The sequence below is a fragment of the Physcomitrium patens genome, chromosome 26 (genome assembly GCF_059467195.1).
Source record: "Physcomitrium patens ecotype Gransden chromosome 26, ASM5946719v1, whole genome shotgun sequence".
Classification (NCBI taxonomy): Eukaryota; Viridiplantae; Streptophyta; class Bryopsida; order Funariales; family Funariaceae; genus Physcomitrium; species Physcomitrium patens.
In genome coordinates this window covers 3,600,916-3,617,649 of record NC_143435.1, presented here as the reverse complement: position 1 = coordinate 3,617,649, position 16,734 = coordinate 3,600,916, and the positions used below count along the sequence as shown (strand labels likewise).

At 31.8% G+C, this 16,734-nt stretch overlaps 1 protein-coding gene across 2 annotated transcripts; it reads right to left on the bottom strand.

Annotated features, from left to right (window-relative positions):
• Window positions 1-1,188: 1,188 nt before the first annotated feature.
• LOC112278017 (CDP-diacylglycerol--serine O-phosphatidyltransferase 2) lies at window positions 1,189-6,648 on the bottom strand. Of its 2 annotated transcripts, none has more exons than XR_016501216.1 (12): window positions 5,764-6,508; window positions 5,150-5,212; window positions 4,912-4,971; window positions 4,575-4,665; window positions 4,095-4,149; window positions 3,591-3,667; window positions 3,256-3,372; window positions 3,015-3,099; window positions 2,607-2,698; window positions 2,054-2,307; window positions 1,735-1,877; window positions 1,189-1,575 (listed from the first exon to the last, which is right to left on the bottom strand). XR_016501216.1 is itself a non-coding variant. In XM_024510978.3 (12 exons), exons 1-12 carry the CDS (start codon window positions 5,976-5,978, stop codon window positions 1,409-1,411), a joined length of 1,365 nt encoding a protein of 454 aa, XP_024366746.1. In that variant the 5' UTR covers window positions 5,979-6,648; the 3' UTR covers window positions 1,189-1,408. The 2 variants fall into 2 exon arrangements, 1 of the variants encoding a protein (XP_024366746.1); XM_024510978.3 differs by having other exon boundaries at window positions 1,735-1,823; window positions 5,764-6,648.
• Window positions 6,649-16,734: the final 10,086 nt, after the last annotated feature.

Genomic DNA, 16,734 nt, shown 5'->3' with positions numbered 1-16,734 from the left:
GATAGAAATTGTGTTTCAGTAGCGCCAAAGTTATATACCGGAATCTAAAGTTCGAGATTAAAAATTTGGGATCCACTGCCTCAAAAACGCTAGACCCCAAGTGGGCAAGTGCTCTACCCAGCTCTAAATCGTCCATGGCGGGCCGCCACATCACCTGTATTATGAGAAAATGATACTAATCGACTCGTGAAGACAGATCAGGTTGATAGTATCACATGGCGATGTTCTTCGGGGTGACAAGTTCTGATCTCTTCGTTCTTGCAGATTCTTTCAAAGACGCAGAAGCTCCTGTTCTTATGGATCAATGCGTCGGAGAGACACCCGAGTATTTGGATCTCAACTGTCAAATACGAACACTGACGATGATATCTACAAAGAAAGCAAAAAATGTCTCGCACTCACGAATTAAATTCGATTTAGCAGACAACGGACGACCAGGATCTAGTTTGAATTTTTAAGAACAATTTATTTAACATTTTACTTCGTGTAGTACAAGCTCGTTACTATTCACACATCTCAATTCGAAGGAATGATGTTCAAACACCAATCAATTAGGTGAACCAATCAAAAGTAATACGGAGGATTTGAAACCTGTGGAACAAATCTAGGCAGGCCCACAGATCACCGGGGAACTGTAGGTTGTGGCTTCGTCAAAGATTATATTCCCAGCTCCTGCCACTTCACCATGTTGTTAAATAGCATTTTTCTGACAGAGCGTTGCTTCGCTGTTGCGCCCAAATCGGGTATAAGGATGGATACCAGGCTGGATCTTGGAAGATTATCTAGTAGTCGAATTCCCGAAATCAGGCGACGTGTTTTGAGAGATTTTCTGCAGCTGAAGAGCATGCGGCGGAGCGGGCTCCGTCTCCAGTAGTGAACGAGATGGAACAGCAAACTAATTGGGGTTTATCAAAGGTTATCTTCACCGATTTATTTGGAGGTGCTCAGGGATAAAACCATTCTGCGAAGATGAAAGAAGACGATGACCCGAGTCCATGCACTCGTGAACTTCAAACCCTCCTAAGCTCTCACGACCTTCCAACAGCCAATAAAACCATGCTTCTATATACATAGTTTGACCCCCCTTCATCTACTGAGGCAGAAGCAACTACACTATTTACTGCATATAATTTACGACACATTCTTATTGAAATATTTTGACTGCAGTGTATGCAAGGCAGCAACTCATCAACGAAATCGCCTCCATTGAAGTGCCGTAAACGAAGGCAAGTGTACATTACACATCTTGAAATGAGAGATATCCGCCACAAAAACTGTACAACAGGCGGTTTGAGTAGATCTAAAGCAGACACATAGAGCTACCATCGGAATGGCACATCTGGAGATTTGGCAATATGCAGGTTTCATGCATTCCATGGTAATACTACAGCAAATGTACAGCTTCAATCTATGACAACTTCTTGGTGGACTGTTCCGTTTTCGATTTCTTATTCCCAGCCCGTTTATTCTCCTTGTAGTTTTTGTACGTCCAGCCGCACAGAAATATGACAAGGCCGACGATGTTAACTGACCAAAACAAGATCACCTGTTTTGGAACAGGAGCAGGGAAGAGACCTGAAAGAGAGCATTTTCAAAACCTGGTCAGGTGCAAAATATCATCGAAGCTTTGGTGGATCAAGGGCATGTCATTTTCTCGTCAAAGTAAAGCTGTTTGAGGAAACTCATAATGAATTGCATATTTGTAACCACAGGGACATCCTAAAGATAACATACCTCGTCCGAATTTCACGCAAATAAGAATTTCCATAATAGCTATGGAAAGACCCATCCAACAGAATGCACCAAGCTTCTTATTCATATCACTGAAACATGCCGAAAGACGTTTTAACAATCGTGCAGACGAATGCCGCTATTCACTAGAGGAAAATACAGAAAGGAAAAATTAGACCCAAAAAGACAGGTAAAACAACGAAAACAAACATCTACAATTAACAACTTCAAGTAAATCGACATGAAATGATTAACAGTTATAACCAAAATTTTAACTTACCAGGGAAATACTTCCCGAGGAACTCACACTGCAACTACTCACCTTGATTGTAAGAACATGTTGTACTCTCGAATGGCAGGGTTTGCGATGAGCCACCATATGGCGAGGCGATAAGAATTGAGAGGGTTCAGTGGTGGGATCCACAGAACGAACTTAAGGAAAAATCCCATGACCTCAACAGTCAGAATTACTACTCCCAGCGCAAGAACTTCAAGGAACCGCCATGGACCTTGTAGTGCATTCCACTCATCCTTGTCCCAGTAGGATGGTGTGAACTGCCCTAGTGTCCTCCGCACCTACACCCAAACTCAATAGTTTTAATGCCTTCAGTTTCTGCTCCTGATCTGTCAAGAACTTCCAAAGAAATTGCAACACATACATAGAGCAGAAAATCCTTTCAAATTGAGATACAACCATAGTAACCAAAAGAACTCGAAATAGCGTATCTTCACAACTACATCTGCATGTCATGAACAGCGACTGTAACGGCCGTGTAGATCCACATGGAGGTATGACATTAAAGTACATGCGTCTGTGATGGAGTTTATATGAGGCACGATGCAGAAAGAAAAGAAAAGTGATATAGGTTGCATACCTTACCATAGAATGACTTCTGCTGACTCACCCCAACCCAGTTGTACTCCTTTCCATCGAAATATTTGACTGTTTTCATCCCAGCCCATATCCCTGAGCAATTATGAAAAACGTACTGTTAGTTTCTTTGATTACCAATCATCAGAGCTCTTCCATCAAATTTCCTCTAGCCAACATAGCCATATTCCTCAACAGTGGTGCTATGTTCAAATAAACATCGTTTGAAAGTATAGAAAGGAATAGAAAATGCGAAGCAACTGCAAAGAATCACAAAAACTGACGTTTAAAACCTACACAATTTGAAACAAAACATGATGGCATGAGTGCATCAAAGAAACTAAGATTTTAAAATATATGTTAAAATAAGAATCTTTCATGCGACACAAGCAAGAGAAGAGCCACGGCGTACCAAACCAATTGCAAATTAATACGTCTAGGACAAAGCTATCCCACCAGCATTCGTTGAAATTTGGGAGCATATGAATAAGACTTCTCTGCATATGTACAGGGCAGAAAATCAGTTATAGATGTGCAATATTTCCCTCAAATTAAAATCAAATTTACCTTCTTACACTTAGCTACCAAACATACAGTGATAAGCATAAGAATCTATCTTTATTATATGAGCACTAGAAACCCAAAAACAATACCTCACAAAACTCGAAAGCAATAGAGAGCGCCCATAGAAACGGCTGATTTCGAATCATTATGGCTTTGCACCACCATCCTATGGTGTGAGCTACTACATACTCATCAAATAAGGTATCCTGCAACAGACGAAATCTACGGGTCAAATCCACAATTCACCCACCAATCACTTGAACATGGATGATGTTGAGTTAAAACATAGAGCATAAACATGAATACTCCTCGAGCATGATAAAAGTACACATTTAGTGCGCAAGATAACACAATACTCGAGAAAATGTGAAATTAAAAACATGCAACGACAGAATTTGCACTAAATGACGAGTTTCGTACTGACATAAACATTAGAAAATTTGTTCGGTTTTTCTGGAGTATAAATTCGACAGTCGGTACCGTATGATCTCTCCTTCAGCTCTACACCACAAACAAAAAGGAAAACACTTTAATATGCACCGACCAGTCATTGCTACGCATAATCAAATCCCAACATGATCCCCATGCCACGACACTGGCAAGAATAAGCACGGAGATTTATTTGCCAGTAAGGCGGACACAGGCCTGCACAACGCAAAGCAGGGTACATCGATGATACAGCAAAGTAGGACGGCACTGACTCTGCCAACCGAATAAGGGCTGTCGAGGGGGATCTTTTAAATGATTTAGCTTATAAACTCGTTCTGAGCATCGAGAAAGTAGCACATGCTAGAAGAAAGAATGACTAAGCCCAGCATCTGTGTAAATCTCCCATAAAACACTCATGGAGACATAGTAGTGCAACCTTCCGGAACTTAAATGCATTGATTAAGATATGAAAATAATTTAGGTGAGTGTTGTTCCTTACGGACGCCAAGATCCGGATGCAAATACTTCAAAAATTGCCGAGCATCATCACGATTCTGCCACATGCGAAGAAAAAACAGTTCAACAAGCTGTATAACTCAAAGCAAAGCCAAGTTAACTCAGAACTGAAGAAATAATCAGACAGTCACTGTTTGCAACAGAACAAACGACCCGTAAGCGAAGGGATTGATGGAAGTAGACACATATTACGCTTCCCGACTCTCGATAGGGACAGCCACAAAGCATGAAAAACCGGACTTCTCTTGACATGATTCTACATTGATACAAATAAGGTGTTCACGCTGTACAGCATGGAGAATGACAAAGTCCGTTGGAGTTCTACACAAGAAAATATATTCCAGGCAATCCCCGACGTCGCGATTGAAAAAAGAAAACTAAATGGTGGCTAGCATGCACAGATTTGACACAATAAAGAAACAAAAGGCCAAGTGAATTGCTAGCGAAAGATGCGTAGACAGACCTGGAACAAGAGGAACGTGAGGAACACAAGATAAACCACTGCCATTCCGTGTATGAAGCGCCAAAATGCTGGATGAGGTCGTACCAAAATCCTGCAGATTGCTCACTAGCATCCCATTAATATACAAAAACGATGCCACCACCAAGAAAACAACCATAAAGATACTGCAAGTTGGTAGAAATTTTTCATTTGTCCATAACATTCGAAAACTGAGGCTACGAAGTAGAAACTTGCCCATGACAAAAATAAGGCCCCAGAAAGATGTCCTGGCAACACTACATCTAGACTAAAGAGCATCAATGAATGTATTGGCTGAGCTATGGAGTGTTTCACTTACGTTGGGGGTGCTTGTAGCAAACAATATCCCATAAAAACTGCGATTACTGCCCAAACACCCCTGAATAACAATTTAGAGCATAAGTGACTCATATAATTAAAACTAGATTCCGATAATGTTGTGAAAGTAGGATTGCAAAATGCTTATGACCTTGAAAGTCGGCGATAGAAAAACATTTGATACTTAACACGACAAATTGAAATCAACTTCATCATAAATCTCCTATCGATGGACTAACCGTTTTGTGTTCGTGGCGGGGTCCAGATCATGCTCCTCCCCTTGCAAAGCACCGCTTGCCCACCTGTACAACGGATGGCGCAGTTTTCAAACAAGAATCAAGTCAGTATCATCCATCATTCTTTCAATCACCTGAAAAGATCCCAAGTGACCCGGCAAACTTTCCAGGTTCTACGTAAAGCAGGAACGCTCGCCGGGTCTGTATGTTTCGTTAAAAAAGTACAAAGCAAGGTTGATTTAACGTAGGGTTTCAGTTGGGTAGTAAGGACGTTCCTCGACATCTACAGCTCCATCACTCGGTTAAGTGTTCCCAGCAGTATTGTTCCCACCTGAGTATTACTAACAAGCATGTCCAAATTGACAAGCAACGTCTTGATATGTCACAGTAATCAAAACGCAAGCCCTTCTAACAGGCACTCTTCAAACAAATGAAGATTCAACACCGACCAGTACCAAGGTCACGGAGATACAAATTTGATGAGGAATAGAAATATAAGACCATCCACAGTGTATAACTCGAGAACTCCAGTCGTGAAATTTGAAGTCACATAGACCTAACATCCGTACAAGACGGAGGAGAATTTTTAAATGAAAGAAGGGAGAAAATCGACGCACACAAGAAGGCCCGCTCCGACGAGAGTAGTGATAATAGTGTGGGGTTTATACAACCACGCCGTCCATGGATCCACATCACTCAACACTTTCCGCGCCTGGATTTCGCTCGCGGTGCGCACTAATCCCGTGCTATCCCCATCGTTAAAACCAATGTTGTCGCCTCTACTCTTCCCTTTCTTCCTCAAATCGCCTTCCTCCTCCACAGGCAATCCCATCTCACTCTCTCTCAGCTGAACTTGCACCTCCTTCCTTCAGCTCAACGCCCCCAACACACACCCAACCTCGCCTTCTTCTAGCTCCTCGATTCTTCCCCACCTCCCTCGCCCCCCTCCCCCACTACGCAATCTTCACACAAACCGCAACGTTCTTGCAAACTCAAGTCCTGAGCTCATCTCCCATCAACCCAAAAAACCTACTCGTCAACCCACAAGCCGAAGGTTAATCCGATGATCACGAGAAACTAAGTCAAGTTCCCATGTGTTACAAAACCATCATCTGCAGTCGATTTTCTCAGGACCCATATGTCATCAGCGAGCCTCGTTCACTCGCAACATCCAACTGATCTCATCCCATTCTCTCTCTCGCTCCCCCCCTCCTTCCGAGAATGATACTCAATCGCTGCTTCCTAAATCAAGTTTCGGCGTGTTGCTGCAGGGAGCAGGAAGGAGATTGATCAGGCTTCTGCATGCGCTGGACCGAATTCCTATCCAGGTGGCGTGGAGTCGTGGCGAGGAGCCCTCGCTCCCCGCCCCCACACGCGCCATGGCCATTCTGCGCCGTCTCGTCACGGTTACGTGACCACATCCGAAGCTTCATTGAAAACACATCGGAGGGTCCCCGCGACAAGCTTCCTACCACATTGCCGTGACAATCTCGCCGATTTCTGCGTCAGGGCATTGTTGGGTTTTGTCGAATTTGTCATTTGCTCGAGCTTGGTACCGCTGCGCCGCGACGCTCACTGCGGCGCTGCTGCGTCCTCGCTCGCCCCCGCGCCGACGCCCATGCTGGCGATCACAGCTTTTTTCTCTCTCTCTCTCTCTCTCTCTGCCCGTGGGCAGCTTCTCGGGCAGTTTGGAATTTCCTTCCTCCATGAGGAGATATTCTCATTTCCCAAAATAAAGGTTCTATTATTTTGGGAAATATGAATGGGATTGGTTGCCCCTCTTTGTAATTCAACAAGAGTAGGACCAAGAAGGACAAACAAACACCCCTCAACCTTATCTAGCAAAAAGAAGTTCTTTATTTGAAGTCTTTATTTCTAAATTAGAAATTAGCTTGAGTGAAAGTTTTGTAACCTTTAGTCATTCTATTAATCTTAGAAATAGACCTTCATAACAGAGTGAGAAATAGCATAATGAAAAAAGTAACAAATAAATTAGAAAGAGTTACACAAGGTTTACAAGGTTTGATAATTTGCCTACATCCTCAGCTACAGTTGATTTTTTCTTTTGTTACCTTCCAATTAATATGCATTATAAGAGAGGGTTCTATTTGTATCCAAGAATCTATGGTTTCAAAAAGACCATGAAAGTTACATAATTATCCACAATATATAAAGTTCAAATAATTCCTTCCTTCCAAAATAATGCTCTCAAAAACCCTGACAAAGGTGTTGCCTCTTGACCAAGCCCTTTAATTGGTCAGCAGTACCACCATTAGAGAGGCAGCCACTCTCCCTAATCTCCTAAAAATCCTTGTGGATGTCTTATTTATAAGTTGTTGCAATGTAGTTTCTATATCAAGTAAGTTCTATATCACAATTAAAACATACACAATTAATCTAAGACTCCAAATGACTTTACAATTCTTTTAAGATGTCTAAATAGTATCCAAATAATACTAAGAATCTTAAGATTTATAAACTTTCTATAAAGCCTTTAAAAATCAAAAAAATAAATCTTTTTATAATATTATTAGTAATAAAAATTTATATTTAAAATATAATCAATAAAAGGTAGAATAATATTTTTATATTATAAAAAACTTCTATGGTTGATTGTCAAGGGCATGAATGACAAATAATTTAAAAGTTAATACACTCTTAAGTCACTCTAGGAGACTAATTATTTATTTAAAGAAAGTATACTATTAAAACCAAAATAACTATTCCTAAAGACAAGAAGACTAGAGAATTTTAAAATGAAACCAAGAATAAAAAAAAACATTGATAAGAGTGAAGAATGCTTTACTCTTACCTCTATATATATTATCTAAGGAACTGCATGTCAATGACAAGAACTTCAAGAATGTAAATAACAAAGTGAGATATTTCTTAAATAAAGATGAAAAAAATCATAAATTAATTAATAAATTTATATATTCAAGAAGAAATTATAATAACTATAGCTAGAAACTAGAAAAATATAAACTCTTGAAATTAGATTAGAAATAAGAAAGAAATTGATAAATACAAAGAAAGATTTATTCTTGACTCTATATATATTATCTAATTAACAATGGCATGGCAATATTCTATAAGACCTTTGATATGTATCTAACATACTGAATAAGTTTTGTACATCTACAACATGAAGCCAACTTTTTCACTAAGTTTTCAACATACTAATCACCAACAAATATATAACATCAATTTTGTGTCTATAAAGCATCTAAAAAGCTTGTCTATAAGATATTATCTAATCAACTTATTTTTACTTATTTCTATTTAATTCCTTTAATACAAATAAATTTATATGTCTATGATATTATTTCTTTCCTTTCTAGGAATAAATTCTACAAAGAATCATAATTATATGATAATTTTATTTTTTACATATTTTTATTTTATTTTTTAAAAAGTAGTTGATAATTTGTTTCAACCATTAATTGTATTTTATTCCAAGGCATGAAGACCATCCTAATATTTTATTATTCTTAAGGCTTTCATAACTTCCTTCAAATAAAATATTTGGAAGATCATCAGAGGTTATTTCTATCTCTAATAATATTACTAAACATCAAGTCTCTCTTCTAAAGTTGTGATACCAATCAAATTGAATCTCACCATTTATTGTCAAGAATATGAACATCAAAGAAGTAAAATATCAATACACTCTTGAGTCACTCAAAAAGACTAGAAAATGACTCAAAAATGATATAGTATTAAACTAGAATAGCTATTGCCAAAGACAAAAAGTCTAGAAATTTTTCAAATAAGACTAAGAACTAAAAACACATTGACAAGAGTGAAGAAGGCTTCACTCTTGCCTCCATATATACTATCTAATTGGGAGCTATATGACAATTTTTTATAGAACCTTTAACATGTATTAACTTTGCAAGACATGTATTTTAACTTGCAAGGCAAGTTTTCTATATATGCACCATATAGTTAACTTGTTCCACAAGCTACCAACACATGTGACATGTGGTTAAGTTGTTGACCAAGTTTCTAACCTACCAATTAACTACAAACATGTGTAAAGTCCTAACTGCATCTATGAAGCTTCTAGAAAGCTTTTCTAGTAGATATTATGAAATTTATTAATTTTTATTTACTTCTATCTCATCGTATAGATAATTATTAGAATAAATATGGATGTCTATAATATCTATTCAAGGAAGAACATAATATTTTTGAAGGTCATCTCTATTAAATCATCTTGAAGGTTGTAACAATCTCAATCTATTGTTTGATAATTTAATAAATAATAATTCCTCAATTAAATCTAATATATATTGATTTTCTATTTTTATAGCTCCACAAATATATAAAAATCACAAACAAAGATAAAAGATAGAACACAATTTCTACTAAATCTTATTTCTTTTATAGCAATAATTATTTAAAAATTCATCTTCATTTGATGGATCTCATTGATAAAAAGTATCAACCTTCTTTGTTGCATTTGTAAAATTCTTCAATAGCTTCTATGTGTATTTATTAATATCATATTTATATTGATGTACAAAATATTCCAACCTATTTTGGCACTGTCTTAAATCTAAGACTTTTTCAACTTCAAACTCTTGATTATTGTCCACTTTTATACAAAAAAAATAACATTATCTTCTTCTTGGTATATCTACTATCTTGAATAGCTTAAAATATATATATATATATATATATATATATATATATATCAAATACAAAATAGATCTTCATATACTTTAATAGATGTAATCGATAAGCACCTAAATTAATTTATTCACAAATTTATTATATTTGTTTATCAATTTGAATATAGAAAGTCAAAGATAGTTTTATGTCTATCTTTAATATTTTAAAAAAGATTTTAAAAATATTCAATACAAATTATGTCTTTTTTATCTAATATAATATTTTTTGACAATCTAAAATAGCAATAAATATTATGAAAAAAAAATCAGTTCTTTCTTTACATGTAATAATTTTTATACATAATACAAAATATATCATCCTAATGAAATAATCTACTATCACAAATATAGAATCATAAGAACTTAAAATTTAAAGATTTATGATAAAATCTATAGAAATAGAAAATTATGATTTTTTTAGCATAAATAATAGTTGAAGAAGTCCATAAAGTCAATGATATGGCATTTTTAATCTTCTCAAATGTCACATAATTGTATAAAGTCTTTGACTAATTTTCACATTTGAAGCTACTAAAAATATCTTTATATTAGCTACAAAATCTTATTGTATCCAAAATATTATATAATTAGAAATTTAAGGCCAATTTAAACCGTACATAGTAGTGCTTCATCTTTTGAAATATATAAGCATTCCTTAAAATAAAACAGATTGTTTTTGAATTCAAACGTAGAAGTATCATGATATTTACAAGAACTATTTAAAATATTATGTATAAGAAGATTTAAGGATATTTTTTTAGAAACAAGAATTTAATGAATATAAATAAATCAATGAAATATTTTTCAAAAAAGATAATAAAATTTATATATATATATATATATATATATATATTTATATATATAAAACTAAAATAACCATTATCAAAAGACAAGAAAATCAAAGATCCTTGAAACTACACTAGAAGTAAGAAAAGAGTTGATATGAATGAAAAAAGCCTCATTATTGCCTCTATATATACTATTTAACTAGGAGCTACATAGTGACATTCTATAGGACCTCTAATATGTATCTAATTTGTGGGACATGTATCTAACTTGTAAGATAAGCTTCTTATGTATGCGCCACATGTTTAACTTGCAAGAAAAGCTATCTATGTATGCGCCACATGTCTAACTTACACCACAGGTTGCCAATATGTACAATACATGGCCAACATGTTGGCCAAGTTTGTAAGCTATCAATCACCTATAGACACATGCATAGGCTAAGTCACATCTATAAAGCTTCTAAAAAGCTTTTTTATAAGATATTATCAAATTTATCTATTTTTATCTATTTTTACATATTCATATTATCTAGATAACTATTAGAATAAATATGGATATTTATAATACATACTTGATTGGAATTGATTATAAAAAGTTGAATCAATAATGAATATTGATTTCATTGCACAAAGATAAAATTCTTCTAGTATCAAAAGAATTATTTTTTATTGATGAAAAGTTGTACTTTCTTCTTTTAATAAAAAATTAGAAGATATAAAAAAATGATAATTTTTTTAATCAATAAATAATCTTAAATTCAAATTTTGACAAAATTATTCTTTGATAACTTGGAAATAATTTTAAATATGTGCCAATACAAAATTCTTAAGATTCTTGTTATTTATATACATAGTGGTTGTATGTGGGGTACCTTTAGATAATAATTTTATTCTTAAAATGAATCTACAATTGTAGGTTTTTTTATTGTGGATCTTATAATTAAATTTGGGTGCTGAAAATCTTTTCAAATGAGAAGCTACTAGATGAAGTTTGTCATTTGTTTCTATTTGTGACAATATTGTAGTATAAGCAAAGTCTAATATTTCCATAAAAAATGCCTTCACGCAATCCACAAAATAGAAGATTGGTCCAAAAATATAAGCTTTCTTTAAATCTTCAAATGTCATTTCAACTTCTTAATTTCAATCAAGTTTGTCTTTACAAGTCAAATGTATAAGTGGAACTAGAATCTAAGAAATATTTTTATAAATATTTTATAGTAATTAATAAATCCTAATTAATATTTTTTATTTTTTATTATTTTTAGAATCTTCTAATCTATGATAATTGAATTTTTTTAAAGATCCATCATAAGATCATCACTTGAAATAATATATTCTAAGAATTTACCTTGAGTTGTTTAACAATATCATTGTAAGATGTTGAAAAGTAGCTGGTGCATTTACGAGTCAAAAGATATGACATTATATTTAAAATGACCATATCTAGTTCAAAATATAGTTTTCCATTCATTTTTTTAATTAATGCATATTACGTTATATGTTCTTCATAGATCTAATTTTAATTCAATTGATCAAAAGTCCAAATATCAAAAGTAGATGATGGCTATTTTCGATGGTAATTTTATTAAATCCTTGATGATCTACATATATTTGAAGTAATCTATTTTTTTTCTTCAAAAATAATATAAAAACTTGTATTAGAGATTTTGAATGGCATATGAAGTTCTTAGCTTAGTCCTCATAAATGTAATCCTTGAGTGTAGCCAACTTATTTTATGATAAGCTATAGATTAGTCTAAATGGTTCTTAAGCTCTTTCTTAAAGATCTACTAAGCAATCATGAAAACAATAAATTTGAAAGATATTTATATTATTTTTTCAAAAAAATTATGATAATTTTTATATTGGCTCAAAATGCTATTTGAAGTCTTTTTACTATTAGATATGGATGTGGTATAAATAAAAAAAGTTTTCATTTCTTTTATCGCATGCAAAAAAGTTCTTGTACCTATTAATAAAGATTTAGATATATTAGACTTATGACTTTTTATATTGCTAAAAGAAATTTGGATTATACCATTGAAAAATTTTAAGTTATAAAAAATTTAATATATTTAATGATTATAACTTTTTAAACCATAATAAACCTAAAAATATTAAAAAAAAAATCTAATAACATTAAATGCTATTAAGCTATTATGTCCATTAGTTGCTATATTGAAAAAAAAAAAAATCCATAGATAACATCTTCAAAAGATAACAAACAACTATCTATTACTTTTACATGTATATGCTAAGTTTTTTTATTATAAATAATTTTTATTTTTTAATAAAATTTAAATATTTAAAAAAAAATTAAGGCTCCTAAATCTAACAAGATGAAAGCTTTGTAATTTTGTGGTCTAAAGAAAAATCTATTATAGGGCAAGCAAAGAGATTTGAGGGAAAAAAAGGACCTTTAGTTGTGCAATATTTAACCACATGGTCTCTATTATAGTTAAATAAATTCATTTTTTGACACATTGTTCTCTTTGGCAACTATATTTTTTATTTTGTAATTATATTGCTTCGTTAAACAATGTTGAGAAATGTGATTAGATTCTCCATGATATAAGGACAATCTTTTCAATAACATCAAATCTTTTTTTGCTCAATGAAAGGTTTGAAATGTATCATGCTAATTTTTATAGGTTTTGGTCTTAATAAATAAGCTTCTAAAAACTTAGAAGTTGTCACTATGAATTAACTTATATTTCTTCAATCAAATCTTTATTCTTAGCATCTTTCAAAAAATTGATTATTACATGCAATGGAATATTTTATCAATTTACTTTGATTTTGGCTTTGATAAATAAGTTTCTAAAAGCTTAGGAATTGTTGCCATAACTTAACTTCTATATTTCTAACCAAACCTTTGCTTTTGGCAACTTTCAAAAAGTTGATTATTGCATAGAATATCTTCAATAATAAATTGTTTTAATAAATTTATTTTTGGCATTGTTAATAATAAGTTTTTGATATTATCTTTCAACACACATCAAAATTTATTAATAAGGGCTTAGTTATTCTAATCCACATCATAAGTAAGGTTTTGGAATTCAACACCATATATGTTGGCTGATTGTGATCTTTGTTTTAAAAATAAAAGTTTGGTTTTTGCTATCCTTTCTTAATCACTTTTTCCAAATGTGGCTATAAAGACTATTAAGAATAATTTCAAATCATAAAAGAATTATGAATCTTTTTCTATCAAAGGTACAAATCAAGAGAATGCACTTCCAAATAGAAGTACGCCTATGAATCCAAATTGAGTAAATCCACTGGGATATTTAAAAAGATGCAAACTTAGACAGAGCTTCACTTGTTATAAAAATCTTCAAAATTAGAGTCTTGTTCCATCAAGATTCTTCGGCATACTTATCCTTGCCTCGTTTATATTTATAATAACAAGACTTTTTGGATTCAATTATAAGGTCAATCTACTTGTTTCTCTTAATTGTATAATTTTTTGGTGTATTTTTTGAATTTTATTATTAATTTCTTCCATAGATATAAGAATAGTACCTCTATAGTTGGTATTAGTAATACGTGAGATTTCTACCTTCAAAATATTGACACATTCATGAAGATTTGTAATAGTTGCAAATCTATTCTCATTTGTCTTAATTATAGCATCCATAATTTTTCCTTTCATATCTATAACAAATAACTTTAATAAATCCATAAATAAAATTATAGGAAGGTAATTTATAACCTCTAATACCAAATGAAAATTTCTACAAAACAAGATAGTCAATTTTTTTTTTAAAATCAATGTTTAAAAATTTAAAATATAAATTTAAAGATAGATAGTTTGTGATTTTTAAAACAAAATAAAAGAAGTGAAATAATCTACTCACTTTAAAAAAAAAAAAAAAAAAAAAAAAAAAAAAATGATTAATTAGCACTCTTGTCAAATTGTCAAAGACATGAATTACAAAGAACCAAAAGATCAATACATTCTAGTGTCACTAAAAAAAAAGTATATAATTGCTCAAAGTTGATACAATATTAAGATTAAAATGGCTATTGTCAAAGACAAGAAGACTAGAGACTCTTGAAATAGGACTAAAAATAGAGAAGACATTGAAAAGAATAAAGAAGACATGTGTCTATCTTGCAAAGCAAGTTTCTTCCATGTATGCTACATAATCAATTTATATCACAAGTTGCCAACATGTACAACACATGTCCAACTTGTTGGCTAAGTTTCAATTATGAATCAACTACAAATACATTTAAAAGCAAATCTGTGTCTATAAAGTTTTTGAGAAGCTTCTCCACAAGATATTATCAAATCTACCTTCATTTATCTTCTATCTAATATTTAATACTTAAATATTTTATAGGGGCAATTCTATATGATCCTAATTGTAGATCTTTAAATTATGACAAATCTTTTCAAACAAAAACAATATATATATATATATATATATATATATATGAATGTATATTATATAAATGCTAACATATTTTGCAAAAATTATATAGATTTTTAGATATTTATTTGTAATTTTTTTTTTAATAAAATCATATATATATATATATATATATATATATATATATATATATATATCTTTTAAAAAATTATGTCTTTTATTAAGTTTAAGCTACTATTTTTTTAAAACTCATTAAAATTTAATATCAATACCTCTCAATAAGGTGAAGTATGTAATATTGTTTGTACTAAAATAATATGTATATATATATATATATATATATATATATATTTACTTATAATCATAAAATAAGTTTTAATTAACAATTTTTAAAAATTTTATATCTAATATTATAAATATTTTATATAGAATGAGGTAAAATATATTTTTTATTTATAATTATAAATCTTTGTTAAATATATGCTTTAAAAAAATTATTATTTTTATATATTATATGATTTTTTATAAAAAAATAATAAAAAATAAAAATAATATTATATATATATTTAAAATAAAAATTAGACAATTGAAATAAAAAATTAAAAACTTTGAAATACAAAAGAATCTTACTGATATATAAATGAGATTCTAAATTTGAATTTTTAAGAAACATATATATAAAATTAAAATCATAAGATTAGGTCAAATAATAAGTTTTAGAATAAATTCATATTTTAACAAAAATATCTTTATATTTCAACTAAAATAAGAATTTTAATAGTTTTTTAATCTTAAAAACATGTAAAGTAGTAGAAAATACAAGAAAATTTTTGCTAATCAAATAAGAATTGCTTGCTACTTATTTATTTATCTACATATGTTTTCAGCTTTAATTAATATAAATAAATAAAATAAATAGATAAAAACTATTTTAATTAAGGCTCATGCTACAAATATATCCCAAGTTGCTATATACACACCCCAAATTGCTATACATACATCCAAAACAAATGGAGGCCTTTGATTGGCTAGTTGATGTTGTATAAAGATTGACATCTGCAATGACTATGGATTCAAGCAATCCCATCTGATGGTCTACTAACCAATCAATGAATAGGATTTCTGTGGGCAAAGCCTACAAAAATAAAGAACTTGAAGTTTGTTTCTAGTTCAAAACTTTACATAGTCATTTCTATTTAAGTATATGTCAATGATTATATAGTTTTCATTCTTTTTGTTAAGTGAAGAATCAAGACTGAAATAATGACTATTAAACAAGCCTTAAGCACTTCATTGCTTCAGAAGTAAGTTAATGAAGTGCCAGTCACAAGCAAAAATGTTTCTAAAGTGACTTGTTATTAGAGGAATCACAATGGGATTCCATCCTCCACAAGGCACAAAATAAATAAAACAATTTTATTCAACACATGATTTTGCACAAGGAATGTGCAGAATATTGAACAGTTTATCAGCCAAAAACAAAAAACAAAAAACACTTCATCTGAACAAATTGCAAATAAGACAGTCATGTCTAATTCTGTGTTGCACAGAACAAAGCGTCAGTTCACAAAAAGATTAGCAAGCAACATCATTCATCATTTCATTAGATGCTGGATGCTCGATTCCAAAGTCATACTCTTCCACCAATCAAATCCAAGCTCTCAATATTGTGTAATGAATTCTGCTAGAATTGATCCGCAATTCAAGCAACTGCAATGCGGAAAGTTCTCGGCTCACAGTAA